This window comes from Manis pentadactyla, chromosome 5, assembly GCF_030020395.1.
Source record: "Manis pentadactyla isolate mManPen7 chromosome 5, mManPen7.hap1, whole genome shotgun sequence".
Lineage (NCBI taxonomy): Eukaryota > Metazoa > Chordata > Mammalia > Pholidota > Manidae > Manis > Manis pentadactyla.
The window spans coordinates 3,651,059-3,669,123 of NC_080023.1; the positions used below are offsets into that span (position 1 = coordinate 3,651,059).

General features: G+C 57.6%; 2 protein-coding genes and 1 non-coding gene across 8 annotated transcripts in view; 1 reads left to right on the plus strand and 2 right to left on the minus strand.

Moving 5' to 3' along the window:
• The window catches only part of NELFA (negative elongation factor complex member A), a 29,761-nt gene extending 19,210 nt beyond the window's left edge, over positions 1-10,551 (plus strand). For both annotated transcript variants that reach the window (XM_036921437.2, XM_057502057.1), the window contains exons 2-11: positions 3,296-3,467; positions 4,621-4,782; positions 5,670-5,759; positions 7,172-7,302; positions 7,392-7,461; positions 7,791-7,879; positions 8,654-8,765; positions 9,536-9,801; positions 9,920-10,019; positions 10,118-10,551. In XM_036921437.2, coding sequence (XP_036777332.2) covers positions 3,296-3,467; positions 4,621-4,782; positions 5,670-5,759; positions 7,172-7,302; positions 7,392-7,461; positions 7,791-7,879; positions 8,654-8,765; positions 9,536-9,801; positions 9,920-10,019; positions 10,118-10,302 — 1,377 coding nt within the window. In that variant the 3' untranslated portion in view covers positions 10,303-10,551. The remainder of the gene's footprint in view (positions 1-3,295; positions 3,468-4,620; positions 4,783-5,669; positions 5,760-7,171; positions 7,303-7,391; positions 7,462-7,790; positions 7,880-8,653; positions 8,766-9,535; positions 9,802-9,919; positions 10,020-10,117) is intronic.
• A 703-nt stretch (positions 10,552-11,254) lies between these two features.
• The window catches only part of NSD2 (nuclear receptor binding SET domain protein 2), a 98,891-nt gene continuing 92,080 nt past the window's right edge, over positions 11,255-18,065 (minus strand). For all 5 annotated transcript variants that reach the window (XM_057502045.1, XM_057502044.1, XM_057502046.1 and 2 more), the window contains 4 exons: positions 17,085-17,226; positions 16,754-16,860; positions 15,505-15,706; positions 11,255-14,680 (listed from right to left, as the gene is read on the minus strand). In XM_057502045.1, coding sequence (XP_057358028.1) covers positions 14,412-14,680; positions 15,505-15,706; positions 16,754-16,860; positions 17,085-17,226 — 720 coding nt within the window. In that variant the 3' untranslated portion in view covers positions 11,255-14,411. The remainder of the gene's footprint in view (positions 14,681-15,504; positions 15,707-16,753; positions 16,861-17,084; positions 17,227-18,065) is intronic.
• Positions 17,325-17,452, minus strand: LOC118930347 (small Cajal body-specific RNA 23). The gene has a single exon (XR_005032006.1). It is a non-coding gene; the product is annotated as a small Cajal body-specific RNA 23 (non-coding RNA).

The window sequence follows — 18,065 nt, forward strand, 5'->3', positions numbered from 1 at the left end:
TATAAATGTTGAATCACTGTGTTGTACACCTGAAACTAATGTAATGTAATACTGTGTGTCAACTACCCTTCAATAAAAAATAATTATCTAAAAAAAAAAAAAAAAAAAAGAAGTTTAGAATTCCGTTGCTCAGTTATCTGAAGATAATCTTTCTGGAGGCTGAGTAGAGTTACCCTGGACTTGCAGATGTGCTGGGGAGAATGCCCATCCTCGTGGGCTGAGGGTGCTGCACACAGCGCCATCTCCCAGCCTTCGCGGGTTCCTTGTCACTGCAGCATTTATTTCCAGGCCTGGTCTTACCTGCTGTTTCTGTCGCCTCCTGTCAGCTTCCTGGGTCTTGAGGTCATTTCTCTGCCTTTTGTCCTTGTTTTGGAGTTTTAAAAGCTCCTGGCCATGTAACCAGTCAGAGCATCTTGTGCTCTGCAGAAGCATTCGTCTGATGAACATTGGCTTTTGCTCTTTGATTTCTCTTGTTCCTCTTCTGGTTCCTTTTAGGGTTGTAACATGTTTTGAGTGAAGCAGGTACTTTTTGCCCTGGCTGTTCTAAGGAGCTTCACGTCAAGGAGGGTCGGAGCCATTTCCGGGTGACAGCGACTGTCCCTTGGACACAGGCCTTCCTTTGCCCCTGCCCTGCCCAGGTTGGCTCAGCAGGGCTGTGCCTGTGCAGGCCTGGTTCTTGCCGACTTGCTGACAGGCCTCCTCCAGAGCGAGCTCAGCGGTGGTTCTTGGGCACTCAGACTTCTGACCTCTGGGGACGCCGTGCCCCCCAGGGCCAAGGACCCTCCCACCTGCGCTGTGGGTGCCAGCAGGGGCCCAGGTGTGATGCAGATTCTGGAGGGGCCGTGGGCTCTGTTGGGGTGTGCCTAGGATGCCCTCTTGGCACTCCCCCCCCATTTTTCCCCTCAAAATATTTCACATTGATATATTCACATGGGATTTGTTCTTTCAAAGTGTACAGTTGAGTGGTTTTGGTATATTTATGTCATGCAGTCGTCACTCTGGTGCCAGAACGTCTTTGTCGCTCCGTAACCTGCCTCGTGAGCAGTTGCCCTCCCCACCCCCAGCTCCCAGAAGCCGTTCTCCATCTCCTGCATTTGTGGAGTTTTCCATTCCACATGTTCTGTGTGGTGCGGTGGCCCATCCACTCTGTGTTCTTCTGTGACCAGCTCCTTGCACAGAGCCTCGCGTCCTCTCAGTCTCTCTGGATGAGGCCTCTGTCAGGACTTCGGGCGGAGCACGCCTTGTGCGTTGCTCAGCAGGGGATGGCCTCGGGCTGTTAGGCATCAGGCCATTCACATACCAAGTATTTGGGTGGACCGGTGTTTTCAGTTCTTTTGGGACTGCACGTAGAGTGGGCTTGCTGGTCATGTGGTTTGTCTTTCTGCTGAGGAGCCCGCCTGGGCGGCCGAACCAGTTTACCTCCACTTCAACAGTGCCTGGAGCTGGAGCCAGGGCTTCAGTTTCTTCTCCACTTTGCCAACACAGCCCACCTTTGTGATTCTGGTCTCCTGAGGCAAGTGGGGTGGGCTGGCCCTGTTTGGGCCCCATTGTGTCTGCAGCCTCTCTGGTCTGCTTGCCATCAGGGTGAGGGGTCTGTGTCCTCAGACAGTGTCTCTCTCTCCATGGGTGTTGTTCCCAGTGCTTTGGGGTGGTTGCTGAGGGTGGAACCTGCCATCTTTACTGAGCCACATTTTTGCCACTAATTCATTGTAGAGTAAATGACAGATAAAATTAATTTTTGTTCTGTGCCTTTGTAATGTAGAACAGAGCTTATGCTTAGCTGAGTAGAAGGGGAGGCTGAGACAGGACCTTCTATAACAACAACAAAAAGCTCCCCAGCACCGGTGTTAAAAAGTAAATGTTTTCCATTTTTGCCACATATCAAAACAACATACTTCTCCCTATTTGCAGAGGTGGCCTTTCTGAATTGGGGCCACCGGCTGGGCACAGGGCATGGTGTGGGTGTGGTGGGCTACAGCTGGCAGAGAGGGGCCTATCCCGGCAGGGCCCCACCCCCATGCCTGGCCAGCTCTGGCCCGATCCTGAGAGGGGGTGGCAGGCCAAAGTGGCAGCCAGCGTGGCCTCTTCAGGCCAGCTGGGGGTCCCCGCCTCCTGAGGGCAGTGCAGTGCCCAAATGGGGTCCAGTCTGTGTTCCTGCACGTGCTCTCCTGCTGCAGCCGCGGTGGAGCCCCCTGGGCAGGGCTGGAGGTGCCAGTTTGTAGGTGATAGGTGGCTGTGCACAGGACCTCTTAGGACAGAGCTTGGGCGGCAGGGGCAGGAGTCAGAGGGCTTGTTGGGGGTTCAGCCTGGACACACAGTGGTCACAGCCCCAGTGGCTCAGGCTTGACAGTGGTGGCTGCCCGCGCTGCTTGCACCTGTCAGAGGAGCGGACAGACACTGGTATTGAGGTGCCATGGGTGGAGTGCCAGCTCCCTTGCCCACATCACCCTGGTCCTCTAGGGTACTGGTCTCTGCAGCTTCTCCCCTGTACCCAGGAGAGAGTGATAGGGGCCGCTGCTCTTTGGGGAGCATGAGGCCCTGGTCGCCTCGCCTTCTACCAGCTTGAGTCCCAGCCTGCTGATGCCAGCCCCCCAGGCAGATGCAGGGCTGGTGGGTCACGGGGCGGGATCAGGCTCTTTGCTGCCCCCCCAGATGGCTGAGACCCCAGTCCTTAGCTGAGCACATCGGGGCCACCTGCGTGCCTGTCTTGGGGCTCCCCATTACCACCCCGGGTCCAGCTCTCCATGCCCCAGGGGCCCCTTCATCAGATCTCCTAAATGGAGGCTGTCGCAGTCTAGCAACATGCATCCAGAGAAGGAGGGGGCTGGGCTGTGTGGCTGGTTTGGGTGACCTTCCTTGGCCTGTGGGATCCGCACACAAGGAGGCTGAGTGCTGCCTGTCACCATCTGGGAGCCTGTGGGGAGGTGTGGTTGCCCCTGCAGAGGGTGGGCAACAGGCCGAGGCAGGGTATTGGGTGCAGCGGGCATGGTGACCCGAAGAAGTGGAATAGCCTGGAGGTGGGGTCGCTGAGGATGAGGAAGCCCACAGCCCCTGTGAAGGTGGGTGGGGTGGGGTGCGGGGACACTGGCTGCAGAGGTTGGACACTGTTGTGTGTCCGCAGAAGCTCGGGCAGGGTGGCCAGGGGCTCCCTCTGCACAGTTCCAGTCGTGCTCAGAGGCGAGGTGGCTGAGTAGGTCATTCTCAGGCGATGGGCTCCCATGAGGGGCAGGGTGGGGCTGGGGCAGTGGGGCAGCTGGCATCCCGCTCAGGGCCGCCATCCCTCTGTTCTCGACAGATGAAGGGCGCCCTGGCAGAGGTCATCCAGCTGGCCACCCTGGACTCGGACCCCTGGGTTCTCATGGTTGCTGACATCCTCAAGTCCTTTCCTGACACAGGCTCGCTTAACCTTGATCTTGAAGAGCAGAATCCCAACGTTCAAGATATTTTAGGAGAACTTAGAGAAAAGGGTATGTCGCACACATTTGGTTGTGCTGGGAGGAGGGAAGAGGCCTTCCTTTCGAGCGTCTCCTCAAGAAGGAGTTTGACCCGACTGTGGATCTGCACTGTGCGGTGTGCTTAGCCACGGTGCCATCGCCCTGTCCTCAGCTCGTCAGCTGCTGTCTGGCCTGTTTACCGCAGCACCGAGGCCCCTCTTCACTGCCCCTGCTTTATCTGAAATGTGTTCCTTACTTTCACGATCAGCACTGTCCCCCCACTCAGCTTCATGAGGGCATGGGCTCTGCCTCCAGGTTGCATCTCCAGAGCCTAGAACGTTGCCTGGCACAGTCGATGCTCAGAGATGTGTGTTGAAAATATCGGCAGTTCAGTTGTTTAGAACGTGAGCTGGGTCCAGGTTCCTCTAGTTCAGAGGATGGGAACCGGTAGGCAGAGCCTGTGCCCTGTCCTGCAGGCCCGGTGGCCTGGCCGTCCCCCTGGTGGCCCCCAACATCTTTTCGTCTGGGAGGTGACTAACGGGTCTCACTCGATTTGTAGCTGCCCACGCACTACACAGATGCTTTCAGAGCACTTGGAAACAGACCTGCAGTGTCTGTCCTTGGGGTTAGTTTAAAGAGAGTCCACACCCACTGGGTGACATCTCTTGGGCAGAGGGCTGCCCTGCCTTCCCCATGCAGGCCTGGGTGCCTAGCCCAGGGGCAGTGGGTGTGCCTTCCCCAGGGCTTTCCCGAGTCTGACTGCTGGGCAGACAGGCGGACCTGTTTGGGGCGAGTCCACAGAGTCATCTGGTGCTCTCTGAACGCATGAGACACCTCCACACGTAGCTGCCCTGACGTCCCCCCCGCCCGGTGCCTGAGGCTCCCAGGCCACAGCCCAATCGAGGCCAGGATGGGGCTCGGGGGTTCTGTGAGCCCACCCCACAGTAGGGCTGCCCGTCCTTGGCCCCCACCCGTGTCAGTGCCTTGATGGCTGGGTGGTGGCAGAGCTGAGACACTGGGCACCATGCTCGTGGGTCTCACTTCTGATTTGAACGCGAAGCAGAAGGTTCAGGACTCTGGTAGGAAGCTGCCTTTTGGGTCCTATTTGCATATTTGCCGTGAAGATTGCGGCCTGGGAAAGGGGCACCCCCTGACGCGCTCGCTGCGTTGGTTCTGAACCGAGCAGTGGGCGAGTGCGAGGCATCGGCCATGCTGCCGCTGGAGTGCCGGTACCTGAACAAGAGCGCCCTGACGACCCTCGCCGGGCCCCTCGCGCCTCCCGCGAAGCACTTCCAGCTGAAGAGGAAGCCCAAGAGCGCCACGCTGCGGGCCGAGCTGCTGCAGAAGTGTGAGTGCGCCCCGCGCGCCCCCCACCCCCTCCCCTTGTGCGGCCTTTACAGGGCCAGTCGTCTAGAGTGTCTGGTACAGAACCTGCCTTCCCAAGACTGGGTTCTACACAAAGTTTTTTTTTTTTTTTCTGAAATGTATTTATTGTTATGCTAAACTGTGTCCTAAAAATCTGCTTTAGAAACCTGAGAACTTTCAGGGCAAAATGTCTGTAATTTGTTTAAAAAAAGTGAAGCAAAACTCAGGATCACTGAGTCAGGCTGTGACGCGCGGTGGCCTTGAGGCTTTGAAAGGTTGGGTCCTCGCTCAGGGGGCTCCGGTTTGGCTGTGAGGATTTCTGGTCCTTTCACTTAACGTTTTCTCAGATAGTGGCACTTAAATGTGTGGGAGAGATTTTTGGGAAAGGCAAGGAAATAGATTCCTTCAACCAAATACTAACAATTTCAGGGAACTGTTTTATTTTGAATGGTCATGAAATTGTTGTTAATAACAAGCATAACACCCTGTTTTCAAAGACTGAACAAAACTCAGTAGGCATCGTGCTTCTTGGTTCAAAATGGACAGTGTTCTGGGGCCAGTGGCTGCTCTGTGGCCCTGTGGAGCCGGCAGGACTCAGCCTGGGCTTCAGGCCCCTCCGTGCCATCCTTCCGCCTGCCGCTGCCAGTCCTCACCAGGCCCTGGCAGGGAACCTTCCTTTCCTCATGTTTATACGTCTGCAATGGGGGCTGCGCTGTGCTATGACCACAGACGAGGATGCGCCGCCAGGGCCACCTGCGGCCACACTCACAGCTCATGCTTCTGTGGAAGTTGGGCTAGTTGCAGAATTCACATGCAGTCCAAGGCGTCCTGTCATTGTGCTGACTGACACAGGCAGCCTTCTGCTTACAGCCACCGAGACGGCCCAGCAGCTGAAGAGGAGTGCAGGGGTGCCCTTCCACGCCAAGGGCCGGGGACTGCTCCGCAAGATGGACACCACAAGTAAGGCCATGCCCACTGCCCCGGGTCCCCGCTGGAGAGCTGGCGTGCCGCGCCGCAGGGCTCCTCACCAGCTGCCTAGGGCTTAGCGCCGCTGCACCTTGTAGCAAGCTCTGGAGGTCCTTCCAGCCCCTTAGTAAGCGTGTGTGAAATAGAAAGCATCTGCTTAGAGAGACCTGGACTGTACTGAGGTGAAAGCCAGAATTTGAGGAAAATACTAGTTTTTGTCCCTCTCCCGCCTGCAGCGGCCTGGGGTGGCCACACCTACTCCAGTCCTCCCGCCCTTGGTCCTGTCCAGCCCACAGCCCCCTGCGTCCCCCATGTTCCCCGTGCTCCCAGCTGCAGCTCCTCGTGAGCCGCGGTACCTTTTTGATGGGACTGCCCACCGTAAGCAGAACGGGTATTTATGACGGGGAAAAGGGTTGCCCTGGAGGTTGTTTCCGAGGGCACTGGGCAAGCAGCGCAGAGAGCAGGACACAGTCCACCCAAGTTCCATGTCCCTGCCCTTCTGCCACACTGCTTACTGCTGAGGCCCAGGACCCACCAGACGGCAGGGGGCAGGTTACCTGGAAAAACAGATGCCGTGCCCCTCGGAGCCAAAGGTAGCCGTATGGGGTCCCCATGTGGGGCCCAGCTGCCAGTTTGCCTGCCATGGTCACATGCCGATCCACAGCCCTGCGCACTCCGTGTCGGCCGGCTCATCACTGCGCAGGCCCAGACTGTCCCCCGGGTGGCCTCAGACGCACATCAGGTCAACATGGGCCCCCCTTTGCCCCTTGCCTCCCACCCTGGGTGCTCCCACCTTGGGAGAACCCAAACGCCTCTTCCCCCAGCTCTCCACTGGCCCGTGAGGTGCCCTGAGGGGCGGGAAGTAACTGTGCCCTCGACCCAGCAACCAGCCTAGCACTCCAGGGTGCTTCTCCATCCACGCTGGCCTTGCCACGGAGGAACTGTGTGCACCCAGGCCAGTGTGTGAGGCCAGGGCGACCCGCCTGGGGAGGGGCCAGGCCCTGCTCAGGAGGAGCCGCCATCCCTGGGTGTCAGGCGACTCTCTGACGGACTCGGGACCGGGCCTTTGGGGAGGGTGATGGCGATGCTGGCCGCAGGGCAGGGCATCCGGCTAATAACAAACCCGTTCTCGCCGAGGGATGTGAGAGGAAGCAGAGGCTGAGGCTGTCAGTGCTGATGGAAGACTTGACATGCTGGGAGGATGGTTGCAGACGTGACACCATTTTTTGTTCAGGCTTTCTCGCAAAAATATCATGGGTTGGCTATGACGTCGTCACTTCCTGTGGCCTTTCCATCCAGTCAGTGCCCAAGTGCTTGGCTGCAGGGAGGTGGGGTCGTGTGTCCTGGGTGGCTGCCTCCCCGTGCGCTGCCGAGGCAGCCCCTGACGGCCACCGTCCTCCCGGCAGCCCCGCTCAGAGGCATCCCGAAGCAGGCGCCCTTCAGAAGTCCCACCGCCCCCAGTGTCTTCAGCCCTGCTGGGAACCGGACCCCCATCCCACCTTCAAGGACACCCCTGCGGAAGGAGAGGGGAGTGAAGGTGGGCGTCCCATCCTCATCACCCCTGCAGGGCTGGCCTCAGCACGACTCATGCTGTGGCTGACGCCAGCCTTGTGTCTGTTCTGGCAGCTGCTGGACATCTCTGAGCTGGACATGGTTGGTGCTGGCCGAGAGGCGAAGAGGAGAAGGAAGACGCTGGGTGCGTGTCTGGACCTGCTCTCAGAGCCTGCACACAGGGGGTGGCCTTGGGCTTGGGCCCAGCACCCCCAGGCTCCCGGCCTGTGGAGGCTGCCTCCTGACTGGCTCTTGTCTCAAAGGAAGAGCAGGGGCCCCACGTGGCAGCCCTTTTCCTAAGGGCTCCTTTTCTTGGCCTGGAGGCCATGTGTGAAGTGCACGCTGGTGTCATGCTTCTGGACTATCTGGCTGAGTCCAGGGGGGTGATGCGCACCTTCCAGGGGGCTGTCTGTTAGGCCTACTCATGGGGTGGGCCAAAGCCAGGAGTAGACGAGGATCCGGTTGTGTCAACAGATGCAGAAGTGGTGGAAAAGCCAGCCAAGGAAGAGACAGTCATCGAGAACGCCACCCCAGACTACGCAGCTGGCCTGGTGTCCACACAGGTAGGGTGTTAGCATGCATGGCCCACATGTGCACCCTCATGTTCCAACAGGAAGCCACTAAAAAGGCGCTGTCTCAGAGGATACATGCGAGTGTATATGTGCGTGTGTGCGGATGGATGGATGGATGCACATGGTTGTGAGGTGGCGCTGCCTTTGGCCCTAAGCGAGCCATTCACTGGGGTTCGGAATGCGTGTGCACACCAGCTCTTGCGGAAGGGAATTGTGGCTGCTCTCTTCCCTGCTATTCTGGGGCTTCCCCTCTGCCCAGTAGGGATGGTGCTGCTGGCTGTGCAGGCCCGAGGGCAGGTGGGCTGTGACTGTCAGATGTGGTACTTCACCAGCGAGGTGCCCATTGCTGCTCAGACCTGTGCGTTGGGGGGGCAGGCGGCACAGGCAGCTCATGGTGGCATGTTGGCTGGCAGGGCCTGACCTGCCGTTTCTGGGGGACAGGTCACTTTCCTCCTGTTCTTCTCATTTTCTCCTACTGAGCACGTCTTCCTTTTGTGTTTTTGTGGTAAGAAAATAAGTTATTGGACTTTCTTTCCTCAAACAGCTGGTTTGGGAGGTTCCTTAACCAAACAGGAGCAGCCCAGCTCCCTCCTCTGCTGAGGCAGCTCCAGGCAGGGTGCAGGGCCTGCCACCAGGTTTCCAGCCACTGGGCACGGGGCATGTGCGGCCTGGAGAGGCCCCTTTCCTGGCCGTGGGGAGAGGAGAGCACAGCTCATTGTCGGGGGGGAGCCTCTTCTGGGAGGGACCGTAAACGCTGTCTTCTAGAAACTCGGGGCCTTGAACAACGAGCCTGCACTGCCTTCCACGAGCTACCTGCCTGCTACGCCCAGCGTGGTGCCTGCCTCCTCGTATATCCCCAGCTCCGAGACCCCGCCAGGTGAGCCGTGGCAGTGGCTGGAGTCTGCCCGAGGCTCCTCCCCAGTGCCCACCAGGATTGCTCCTGCCTGTGGGGAGGGACAGCACCTCCCCTGGACTCATCTGCATGGCACTTCCTCAGGGGTCAGGACACCTCTCCTGTCTTCTCTGGCCAGCACAAGTTTCAGGAAATGAGTCCCAGTTTCTGCCTGCTTTGCCCTCCTGGGAGGAGCCCCACTTTGGAAGCAGTTGGCAGTTGCTGAGGCGGCAGGACCTCAGTGTGCAGGGGTCCCTGCAGTCCCAGAATTTTGGGAGGAAGGTATCTGAAGAAAGGATAGACTCTAGTTAGTGGATTCTGCTCCGAGGCTTCTATTCCCTTGGGCTCGGCTTTGCCTGAGGAGCTTGGCCCCAGGGAGGAAGCAGCCAGAGGGACTCTCCTGGGCTGGGGAGACAGATTTCCTTGCTTCTCCCCAGTGACCCGGGGCAGGGAACCGGCCCCCAGGCCAGGCATCCTGTCTTGACAGTCTGGGAAGGCCAGAGACATTTGAATATGGTGGGGATCTCAGAGGGCTGTGCCCACCACCCAGCTACACGTTGCCCATCGGTCCTGCCCCTGGGAGCGCAGAGCCACGGCCTGAGGGCACATGGGCTCATGGGTGCCAGTGGTGGGTGGGCCCCAGGGCAGGGCCAGGTTGGTAGTCAGCGCCTGGCATGTGGCGTGGGGAGTATGTGGGGGGGGCAAGGGGGCCCCCTGGCTCTGCCGGCCCCCCATCATCCTCCCTGTGCCTGCAGCCCCATCTTCCCGGGAAGCCAGCCTGCAGGCCAGCCGGCCGCCTGAGGAGCCCCAAGCCCCAAGCCCTGCGCTGCCGTCGCAGTTCAAGCAGAGGGCGCCCATGTACAACAGCGGCCCTGCTGCGCCTGCACCGCCTGCCTCGCCCCTAACGCCCACCACACCCCCGGCTGCTGCCCTCCCCACGCAGACGCCCCCTGTGGCCATGGTGGCCCCACAGGCCCAGCCACCCGCCCAGCCACAGCCCAAGAAGAACCTGTCCCTAACGGTAGGTGGGGCCATGGGGGGCACAGGTAGGTGTCACGGCCACGCCTACAGTGGGGGCCAGCTGGTCTGCTGTGGGTCTGCTGCTGGTCCCACACCCTCACTGGCTCTCCCACCTGCAGAGGGAGCAGATGTTCGCTGCCCAGGAGATGTTCAAGACAGCCAACAAAGTCACACGGCCTGAGAAGGCCCTCATCCTGGGCTTCATGGCGGGCTCCCGAGGTGGGTCTGTGTGGGCCCCATGGGTGGGGATGCTGGCCCTGCGGGGAGGGGGCTCCCTGGCCCCAGGCGCCCTGCCTAGCAGCCCCTGCCCTCTGCAGAGAACCCGTGCCAGGAGCAGGGTGACGTGATCCAGATCAAGCTCAGCGAGCACACAGAGGACCTGCCCAAGTCAGACGGCCAGGGCAGCACCACCATGCTGGTGGACACAGTGTTCGAGATGAACTACGCCACGGGCCAGTGGACGCGCTTCAAGAAGTACAAGCCCATGGCCAATGTGTCCTAGGCGCCGCCTGCATGCCCCTGGCAGCCTGCCCTGGGCCCCGAGGGACTCCACTCTGCTGGCCTCCTGGGCGACCAGCTCCAGTGTGGCTCAGCCTGGCTCACTTAAGCTTCAGATGCTTTTCTCTGGGGTGGTTCGGACTTATTTTTACATTTTAACATGGGTTCCCTTTTGTGTGATTGAAGATACTTTTGGATTCAATATTACATTTTTCAATGTCACCAAAAAAGAAGTAACTTCTGAGTTTTAGCAGCTCTGCCTGTTAGACTTTTATCTTTATTTTTTCTTGCATCCCACTGACCGTGAGGTGGGCCCTTCTCTGCTAGTGCAGTGCTCTCTGACTGATGTGGAGGGGGCCGGGGTGGCCCCCGGGACAGCCGGGTGCAGGGCGGCCGCCCGCCAGGGCCCCGGCACGGCAGACACCAGGAGCACTCGCCGCCCATGGGTCTCCTAGTTGCCTTCTGTGCAGCTGTGAGCATTTCAGACTTCAGGCAACTGTTTTCATTGTAAGAAATGAATTAAAGTTCAGCTTTTCTAAAGAAAGCCCAGAGCTGTGTTTTGAGCCAGCTCATCCTCCGCTCCACAGCCACAGCCCTCAGGGCAGGGCACCTGGTCCGAGGTTGTGCTGGAGGCGAAGGAGAGCTTGGTGCTCAGCTACGTGCAGGGCTGGGAACAGCCATCAGCCCCCCTCCTGACCACTTCACCTTCCATGGGGATTTGGGAGCCAGATACTCTTTGAAAACTTCCAAAATCAGAACTCTACTTAGTATTTCCGGTATCTGTTACATGTATACTTCTGGTGGCCACTAGCCTCTCCCAGTAAGTCCAAAGCCGAATGGGGTCTAAGGACAGGAGCCCTGCCCCAAAGGGGGGTGGTCAAATTCAGAGTAACTGGAAAAGTAGAAAGCCCAGAATTTCAAAGTGCAATCCCATATAAAATAAGTTTAAGAAAAAAAGCCTTTAAGATGTTTTTAATACAAAAATACTCATACACAATTTTCCAAACACAACTTCCTGCTTTAAATGCTACTTTGCCCCAGCTGGCAATTCTCCAATCTACATTTCAGCATCTCTGCCCCAAAGTGGGTGCCAAGTCTCTGTAGGTCTGTCAGAGCTGCTGAGTGCCCAGTATTCCAGGCAGGAGCCTGGCTGCACGCTGTGCGAAGTTCAGGCACCAATAGGCATGGTCATGGCTCATTGCTGACAGGCATCTCACACCTGCTCAGGGTATAGTGGACACTGGGACACCCATGGGCATCACTCTCCTAACATTTGTGAGAGACTGTGCTTCTCTCAGGGTTAAGAAGCTGGCAACTGACAGGTGTTTCCATTAACTTTCATTAAAACAGGCTTGTCTTTAATTCCTGACAGTCAGGTAGCTCTGGAAGATGGGCGCTGCACACATTACGGTTTCTATGTCAAGATAAATACTTCGAAGGTGCCAGAAGCGCAGCCCTGAGTGTGTGGGGCCCGGGAACCAGGCGCGGCTGGGTGCCCACACAGCTCCTTGGAGGACAGGACAAACGTGCTTTCTGTGCGCGTGGGTACCAGGCCTCCCCCTGCAGCGGTCGCGCTTGAGGACCGCCAAGCTGGACACATCCTATGACCTGCACGGTGTGAGCGGCGCCCACATCCCCAGAGGTCAGTGCTGGCGCGGTGCAGTTTTCGGTGCAGGCCCTGGTCTGTCCCAATGCCGAGAAGTCCTGGGGTCTTTCGGCAGTTCTTGTTTTGTGTCTGCTTCCTGGAGACAAAGGGCTGAGCTGATGGCCACAGAGGCCAGGCCCTGAGGCAGCTGACACTGCAGCCTCCCCACCAAGGCCACAGGCAGGGCTGTGCCCCAGGGTTGCAGAAGGCCCTTCAAGCTCAGCTGCTGTTCCAAAGGCTTGTCCTGTGCAGATTCATAAATGGGCTTTTCAGAGGTTCTCAAGTTAGTGTTGTTTGCTCATTAGTCCAACAGGTTTTGGAAAGAGGGCAACCTCATTTAAAGTAATTTTTCCAGTATTTGCTTCAGAAAGATACTAAAGGAATTTGGAAATATCAAAGTAACTCAAAAATCACAAGATTTTTCCTATTGTCAAATACAAAAGTAAGTTAATCTGCTCCCCAAAGTGCACTGCAAAGCCAGTCTGATGTCTGACTGATGGAGACACCCCTCAGCTGGTAGGAGAGGACAAGCGGCAGCACCAGCCTGTGCCGGGGCCCTTGGCCCCGAAGAGCAGGGCCACAGCCATGGCAGCACACCTCTGCCAGGCCTTGGCTGCCCCTTAGCCCAGCCCCAAACCGGGTAGTTGTAGGGTGCTGCCCAGCCTCTGCAGGCCCACTACCAGAACAGCTTTGCAAGTTTAGGGCCCAGGAGCATAAATCTGCAAATCAGTCGAGCATTTTCTTAACTTGAGAGAAATCAGAGTTCCAAATACTCCATAGTTCCCGTGTCTTATCCAGCAGGTGTGTCTCCACAGATAACTAAGCCCCTTAACGCAGGAGCTGTCAGCAGGTGACGAGCCTCTTGTCCTTCCTTCTGGTGCTAGGTGTGGTCACTGTTTCCAGGGTGCTGATGGGACGGCCACAGGCAGGGAGCGCTCCAAGAGTGCTTGGCCACAAAGCCAAGGAGGAGCAGGGTGGGAGGAGGGCCTCAGGTCCGTGCACACCCAGCAATTCTACCAGGCAATGGCAACAACACCGAGGACAGGCTGAGGACCGTGTCTGTGAATGGCCGTGAGCATGCTTTGCGCAGCAGGGGCACTACTCAAATTCTGCTAGGGAGCAGCGGAGAAGGTGCACCTAGTCCTCTGCACTCCCTCCCTGGGTGCCTGGGTGCCTGGCTGGTGCGCCCCATTTTTCTCAGGTGCTCCCAACTCCCCAGGCTGAAGAGAATTCCCAAAGAGAAGATCTAGTTCCATAGAGCTCAGTCCTTCCCAGAAGTGTGGCACGAGACCAGAGCCTATAGACATCTTTGGCCAGGTTTCCTTGGACAGACCCACAAAGCAGGATGAAGTGGCAAAAGTTCTAACTTGGAGCCTCTCTCCAACCCTTGAAAAGGACATTTTCTGGGAAAGCACATTTCCCACGTGCTCTGGGTCTAGGCCCCAAGGGGAACCTGGCAGTGCCCTGCTGGCCTATCGCTCAGGTGTGCAGGGCAGCACACGACTTAAAACCATTGTTCCCAAGTGACCACCTCCAGGGGCACCCCCACGGGGCCACGCCCCCTCCCAGGCTCCTCTTCTGTGGGAACTCAGAGTCTCATCAGTGAGTACACTGCAGCCAGTGGTAATTTGTAAAACCAGTTAAGCAAAAAATATATTGAGGATAAAAGTGAGAAACTGGTAAAGAAAAACCAAGTGAAAAAAATATACAAAGTCTTCCCCCAAATGCTGGTATAAGAACCTAGTGCTCAGGAGATAGGCCCAGGTGAGAAGTGGCCAGCTTCAGAGGGAAAGGTGGCTCAGCGCGACCGTCCATGTGCAAGGCCGGCCTGCCAGCACTTGGTTCAGATCCATCCCGAGAGAGACTATGGGGGAAGTTCACACCACTCTCACCGTCATGGTTCCTGGGGCCGGCCTCTCACCAGACAGGAAGGAGCATCGTGAGAAAGGATTTCACATTAGCACAGAAAGTAGACAACTGTTTCCAAGAGTGAAATAATGGTCAAAATCATGGTCTCCAAGGAATCCAGGTCTGAGTCTTGCCCAGACCCTACCCTGGTCTCTCCTGAGTGACAACAGGTAAGCAGGCCGAGTAACATAGTTAAGGGTAAAGAGAGAATAGTGATCCTTCAGCAAAACTACTACTTCCTACATTTCAGGTGACATAAAAACATTTCATATGCCAATTTTCAAGCATAATTAACCTAAAAAAATAGAGCAGGAGGGAGCCTTGACATTTGTAGAAATTCAAGTGTAGCGGTAATGCTGTGTAGTAAGGCTTGTTTGTCCTGGAACCTTCCGAGCCACGTGGCTCAGATGGCTGTCAGTGCAGACGCAGCGGGGCTGCTGAGGTGGCTCAGTGGGGGGAGGCGCTCACCCAGGGAGGCCTCCTCTGTCGTGCGGCTTCCAGCTGGGTCCTCCAGGCGGCCCATGCAGCAGGCTGGCTTGTGGCCAGGCCGGTGCCTGGCGCTATTTGCCTTCCATGACCCGCCGATGCCGCCGACGCCGACGCCGCCTCCCCTTCAGCTCCAGGGGCTCCAGGCGCTTCTCAGTGCTGGCGCTGCAGACGGGCTCTGCCCCTGGGTCATGCTCGCAGCAGTACCAACGCCCATCCTGGGTGGAGCTGAAGGCCGTCCCGTCTTGGTGCTCCTTGCAAAACGAATTGGGGCAAAAGTGGCAAAATGAAGTGGATGGCCTGCCACACACATCGCAGTGATGCCATGGACACTCCCACTTCCCTGCAAGGAGACAGAATGTGAGCAGCAGCAGGTGGCAGACAGCTGCTACCATCTCGTGGCTAAAACATCCTAAAGCCGTCCAGTCGGGTAGACACGAATGGACATGAGACTGCTGTCCATCCACCCGTCCAAACCTCTCGAGAAGCAGGACTGGGCATGGGCGGCACGCTGGGCGTCTGCTGCGCCGGCCCCTCTGCTGACCTGGCTGCAGCCTGGACTGTCTGCTGGGCACTGGCGTCCAGCGGGAGGTTAGGGGAACTAACACCCACTCTAAGCATTTTATTTTTTTTAACATTTGTGAGACCTTGCTTTGTCACCTTTTACCATATGAAATATATCTTTTTTTTTTTTAAGTTAAACATCTATACCTTTTCAGTAGGAACCTCTTAGTTTTCTTCAGAGATATTACATTTATATAATTTGTAAATAACGTTTGTAGTTAACTTCCCACAAATGCCCACCCGCCCTCTGAAATGAGGTCGTGCTAGCAGGCAGAGCCCACGCCCCCGTCTTCTGAGACGGAAGTAGCGCTGCTGAGGACAGTGCCCGGCCCCTCCCAGGGTCTGAGCAGCGAGTGGGCCGGTAAAGGTCTGCTCTGAGCCACCCCCTCTCCCGCACCACAGGCCCTGCCTGGCTTCTGGGGCTCAGCCCTGGCTGGGCATCGGCTTGTGGACAGAGCCCCCAGGCCCGGGGCTGCTGTCAGAGACCCTCTGGCCGGTGCAGCGGCTCCTCAGCAGCGGCCACTGAGCTGCACCCCCCGCCAACGCCGGCACCGGATCTGCGCAGGGGGTTTGTGGCCAGGCCCGGCCAGCCTGAGCACCCACCGAAGGGCCGCTTGCCCAGGCCCAGGCATGCCAGGTGGTAGGCCTTGGTGCACAGCCTGCGGTCGCACAGCACCAGCTGGCCGCCATCGCCGCACCGGAAGCACTCATCCTCTGACCTCCTCCCGTCGCCCCTGGCCCTGCGCCTCCTGGGCTTCTTCCTGGTCTTCCTGGCCTTCTCCTCGGAGGAAAGCACTGTCGAGGTCTAGAACGAAGCATTAGAAACATCTCACTGTGAGGACTGCGTGGACCGAAGCAGCAACGAAAGAGCCCAAGTGAAAACAGTACAGGAACCGTAGAATCTTTGGAGAGGCCCTGACATGAGAAGCAAGGGAGTAGCCGGTGCGCATGGGGACGGGAAAGGGCCCAGCGGGATTGCTCTGCAGACATGCTGCTATTCTACTGAACCTAAGAAAACTGGATGTTGAAAAGAAAACAGGTTTTGTGGAGAGCCTCCTGCAACAATGCCTCCAGCTGCAGCCATCCACATGGGCCTGCACATGTGCTAATTGGTCATATGGCCAGTGAGCAGTTCCCGCCCTATGGGGTACACCCTCAGTCCTTTCTGCTTGGATTTCCTCCAGTGGCAGGACCAACACAACTGGTCCTGTGAAGTTATTCTCAGGGTCAGAGCAGTAACACTGCAGATGCTCCTGCTGCTCTGAGGTCTGTGGCACCTGCTGTTTTCAGGCCTGGGTTCCAGGAAGCACAGGGAGGCGGTAAGTGTAGTCCTGGGGAACAGGGTGACTTCCTGTCCATCCCAGAAACTTGGGATGCAGCCTAATTTGTAAACGACTGCAACAGATGCAATTAAGCAGATGCAGTTAAGATGAGGTCCCACTGAAGCAGGGTGAGCCCTTAATCCAACATGACAGGTGCTTACGAGGAGGCACTGACAGACACGAGGAGAAGCCATGTGGCGGGGGCAGAGCCCTGAGCGTCCAGGACAGCCAACGACCTGAGGCAGGAGGAAGCCAAGGAGCCTGCCCGAGATCCTTCAGAGGGGGCACGCCTTAACGACAGTGATCTTGGGTCTCTTGTTCATGCCCACATGTGGCCTTCCCACACACAAGAAAGGCCTGCTACAGTGGGGCCTGGCTTCCTGCCCCCTCTGCCACCCTTACCCACACCCTGCAGAACCCCAACTCTTGCCTCTCACGGCAGCTCAGGGGCACCTCTCCTCACTGGAGGGACATGTTCACAGGTGTCAAGTGCAGACACGAGCTCGGAGGTGCGGGAGTGGTGGCCTTACCTTTGGCCTGTCCCCAAGGAACCCGCTGCAGTTGGAGGCCCCGCACCGACAGACCGTTTTCTCATTACCCAGACAGTCGAGATTGTAGTTAAAGGTCAGCTCCGTCCCTGGGGGAGGAGACAAACCACGCTGGAAACACCGTCCTTTCCATAAAGCCATGGAGCTTCGGCAGGCCCACAAAATGGACTGCTGTTTCCACATCTGGACTTCTATCACCACTGTCTAGTTTCACTTTGTGAAATACATGCTCAAAACAACATTCGCACATCACCACCTGCCTCCACCCACAGCCTCTGGGGCAGCCTGCACCGCAGGTGCCAAGGTGACATACCTGCAGGAATGTCACACACTGCAAACAGGCCCACCCGCGTGTCGCCGTTCACCGTCCACTTGAGCGTCTCACAGTTGGGCTGGCAGCTGTGATTCATGAATCGGGAGTAGTTTCCTTTGGGGCCAGCATCAATTATACGGTCCTGTAAGGCACAGCTCACGTTTCAAGCTGCATTTCAATGTGTGGTCAACTCACCCTCACAGGGAATCCCCACCATCATGAGACACACCAGGCAACCCGTGTTGTACTGAAAACCGTGGTCTCCCTCGTCCACTCGGACAGGACACCCCCAAACCAGTCCTGTTTCTCTCGCTCTTGGAGGGCAGGTCAGGTCCACATGGAGGGCAGGACCAAGCCCGGGGGAGCGCTCCCCAGCACCACCTATCAGATGACAGATGAGGGACTGGAGCAAACAGGAGGCCCGGATGCTGAGGGCCAGCACCAGCGGCCGGCAGCCCCCCTGGCAGACGAGCTATGCGAGCCCAAGTCCAAAATGAGCAAGGGACGCAAACCATCCCCACAGGTCAAGTCCCGACGGGCAAGGTAGGGGAAGATGCACAAATTCTTAAGCAGTTGAGGAAAAGCAGATTAAACGACCATGAAATCTGACTTTGACATGACTGTTGGCCAAGAGGGGAGGGGCTGGCCCCGTGGCAGCAACACGGCTAAAAGTAATCTGGGATGGCAGTGGGAGTCACGAGTGTGGGCACGTGGGGGCCCACCTTTGTGTGCCAGAACCAGCTGCTGACCTGCAACACCCCTGGGCATGAGGAGACTCACAGCTGTTTTGGCGCAGTGGCCAGCAACACAAGAACTGGGAGCCCAAAAGCCTCCAGACCACACGTGTGACTGGAGAGGTCCCAGCAGCCAATGTGAGACGTGCATGGGGTGGTGCAGCGCTGGGGATTGGGCACTCAGGTGTCAGTCACGGGCTAGTGCAAAGCTGTGTCCCAGAGGACACAGACGCGTGAGCACAGAGTC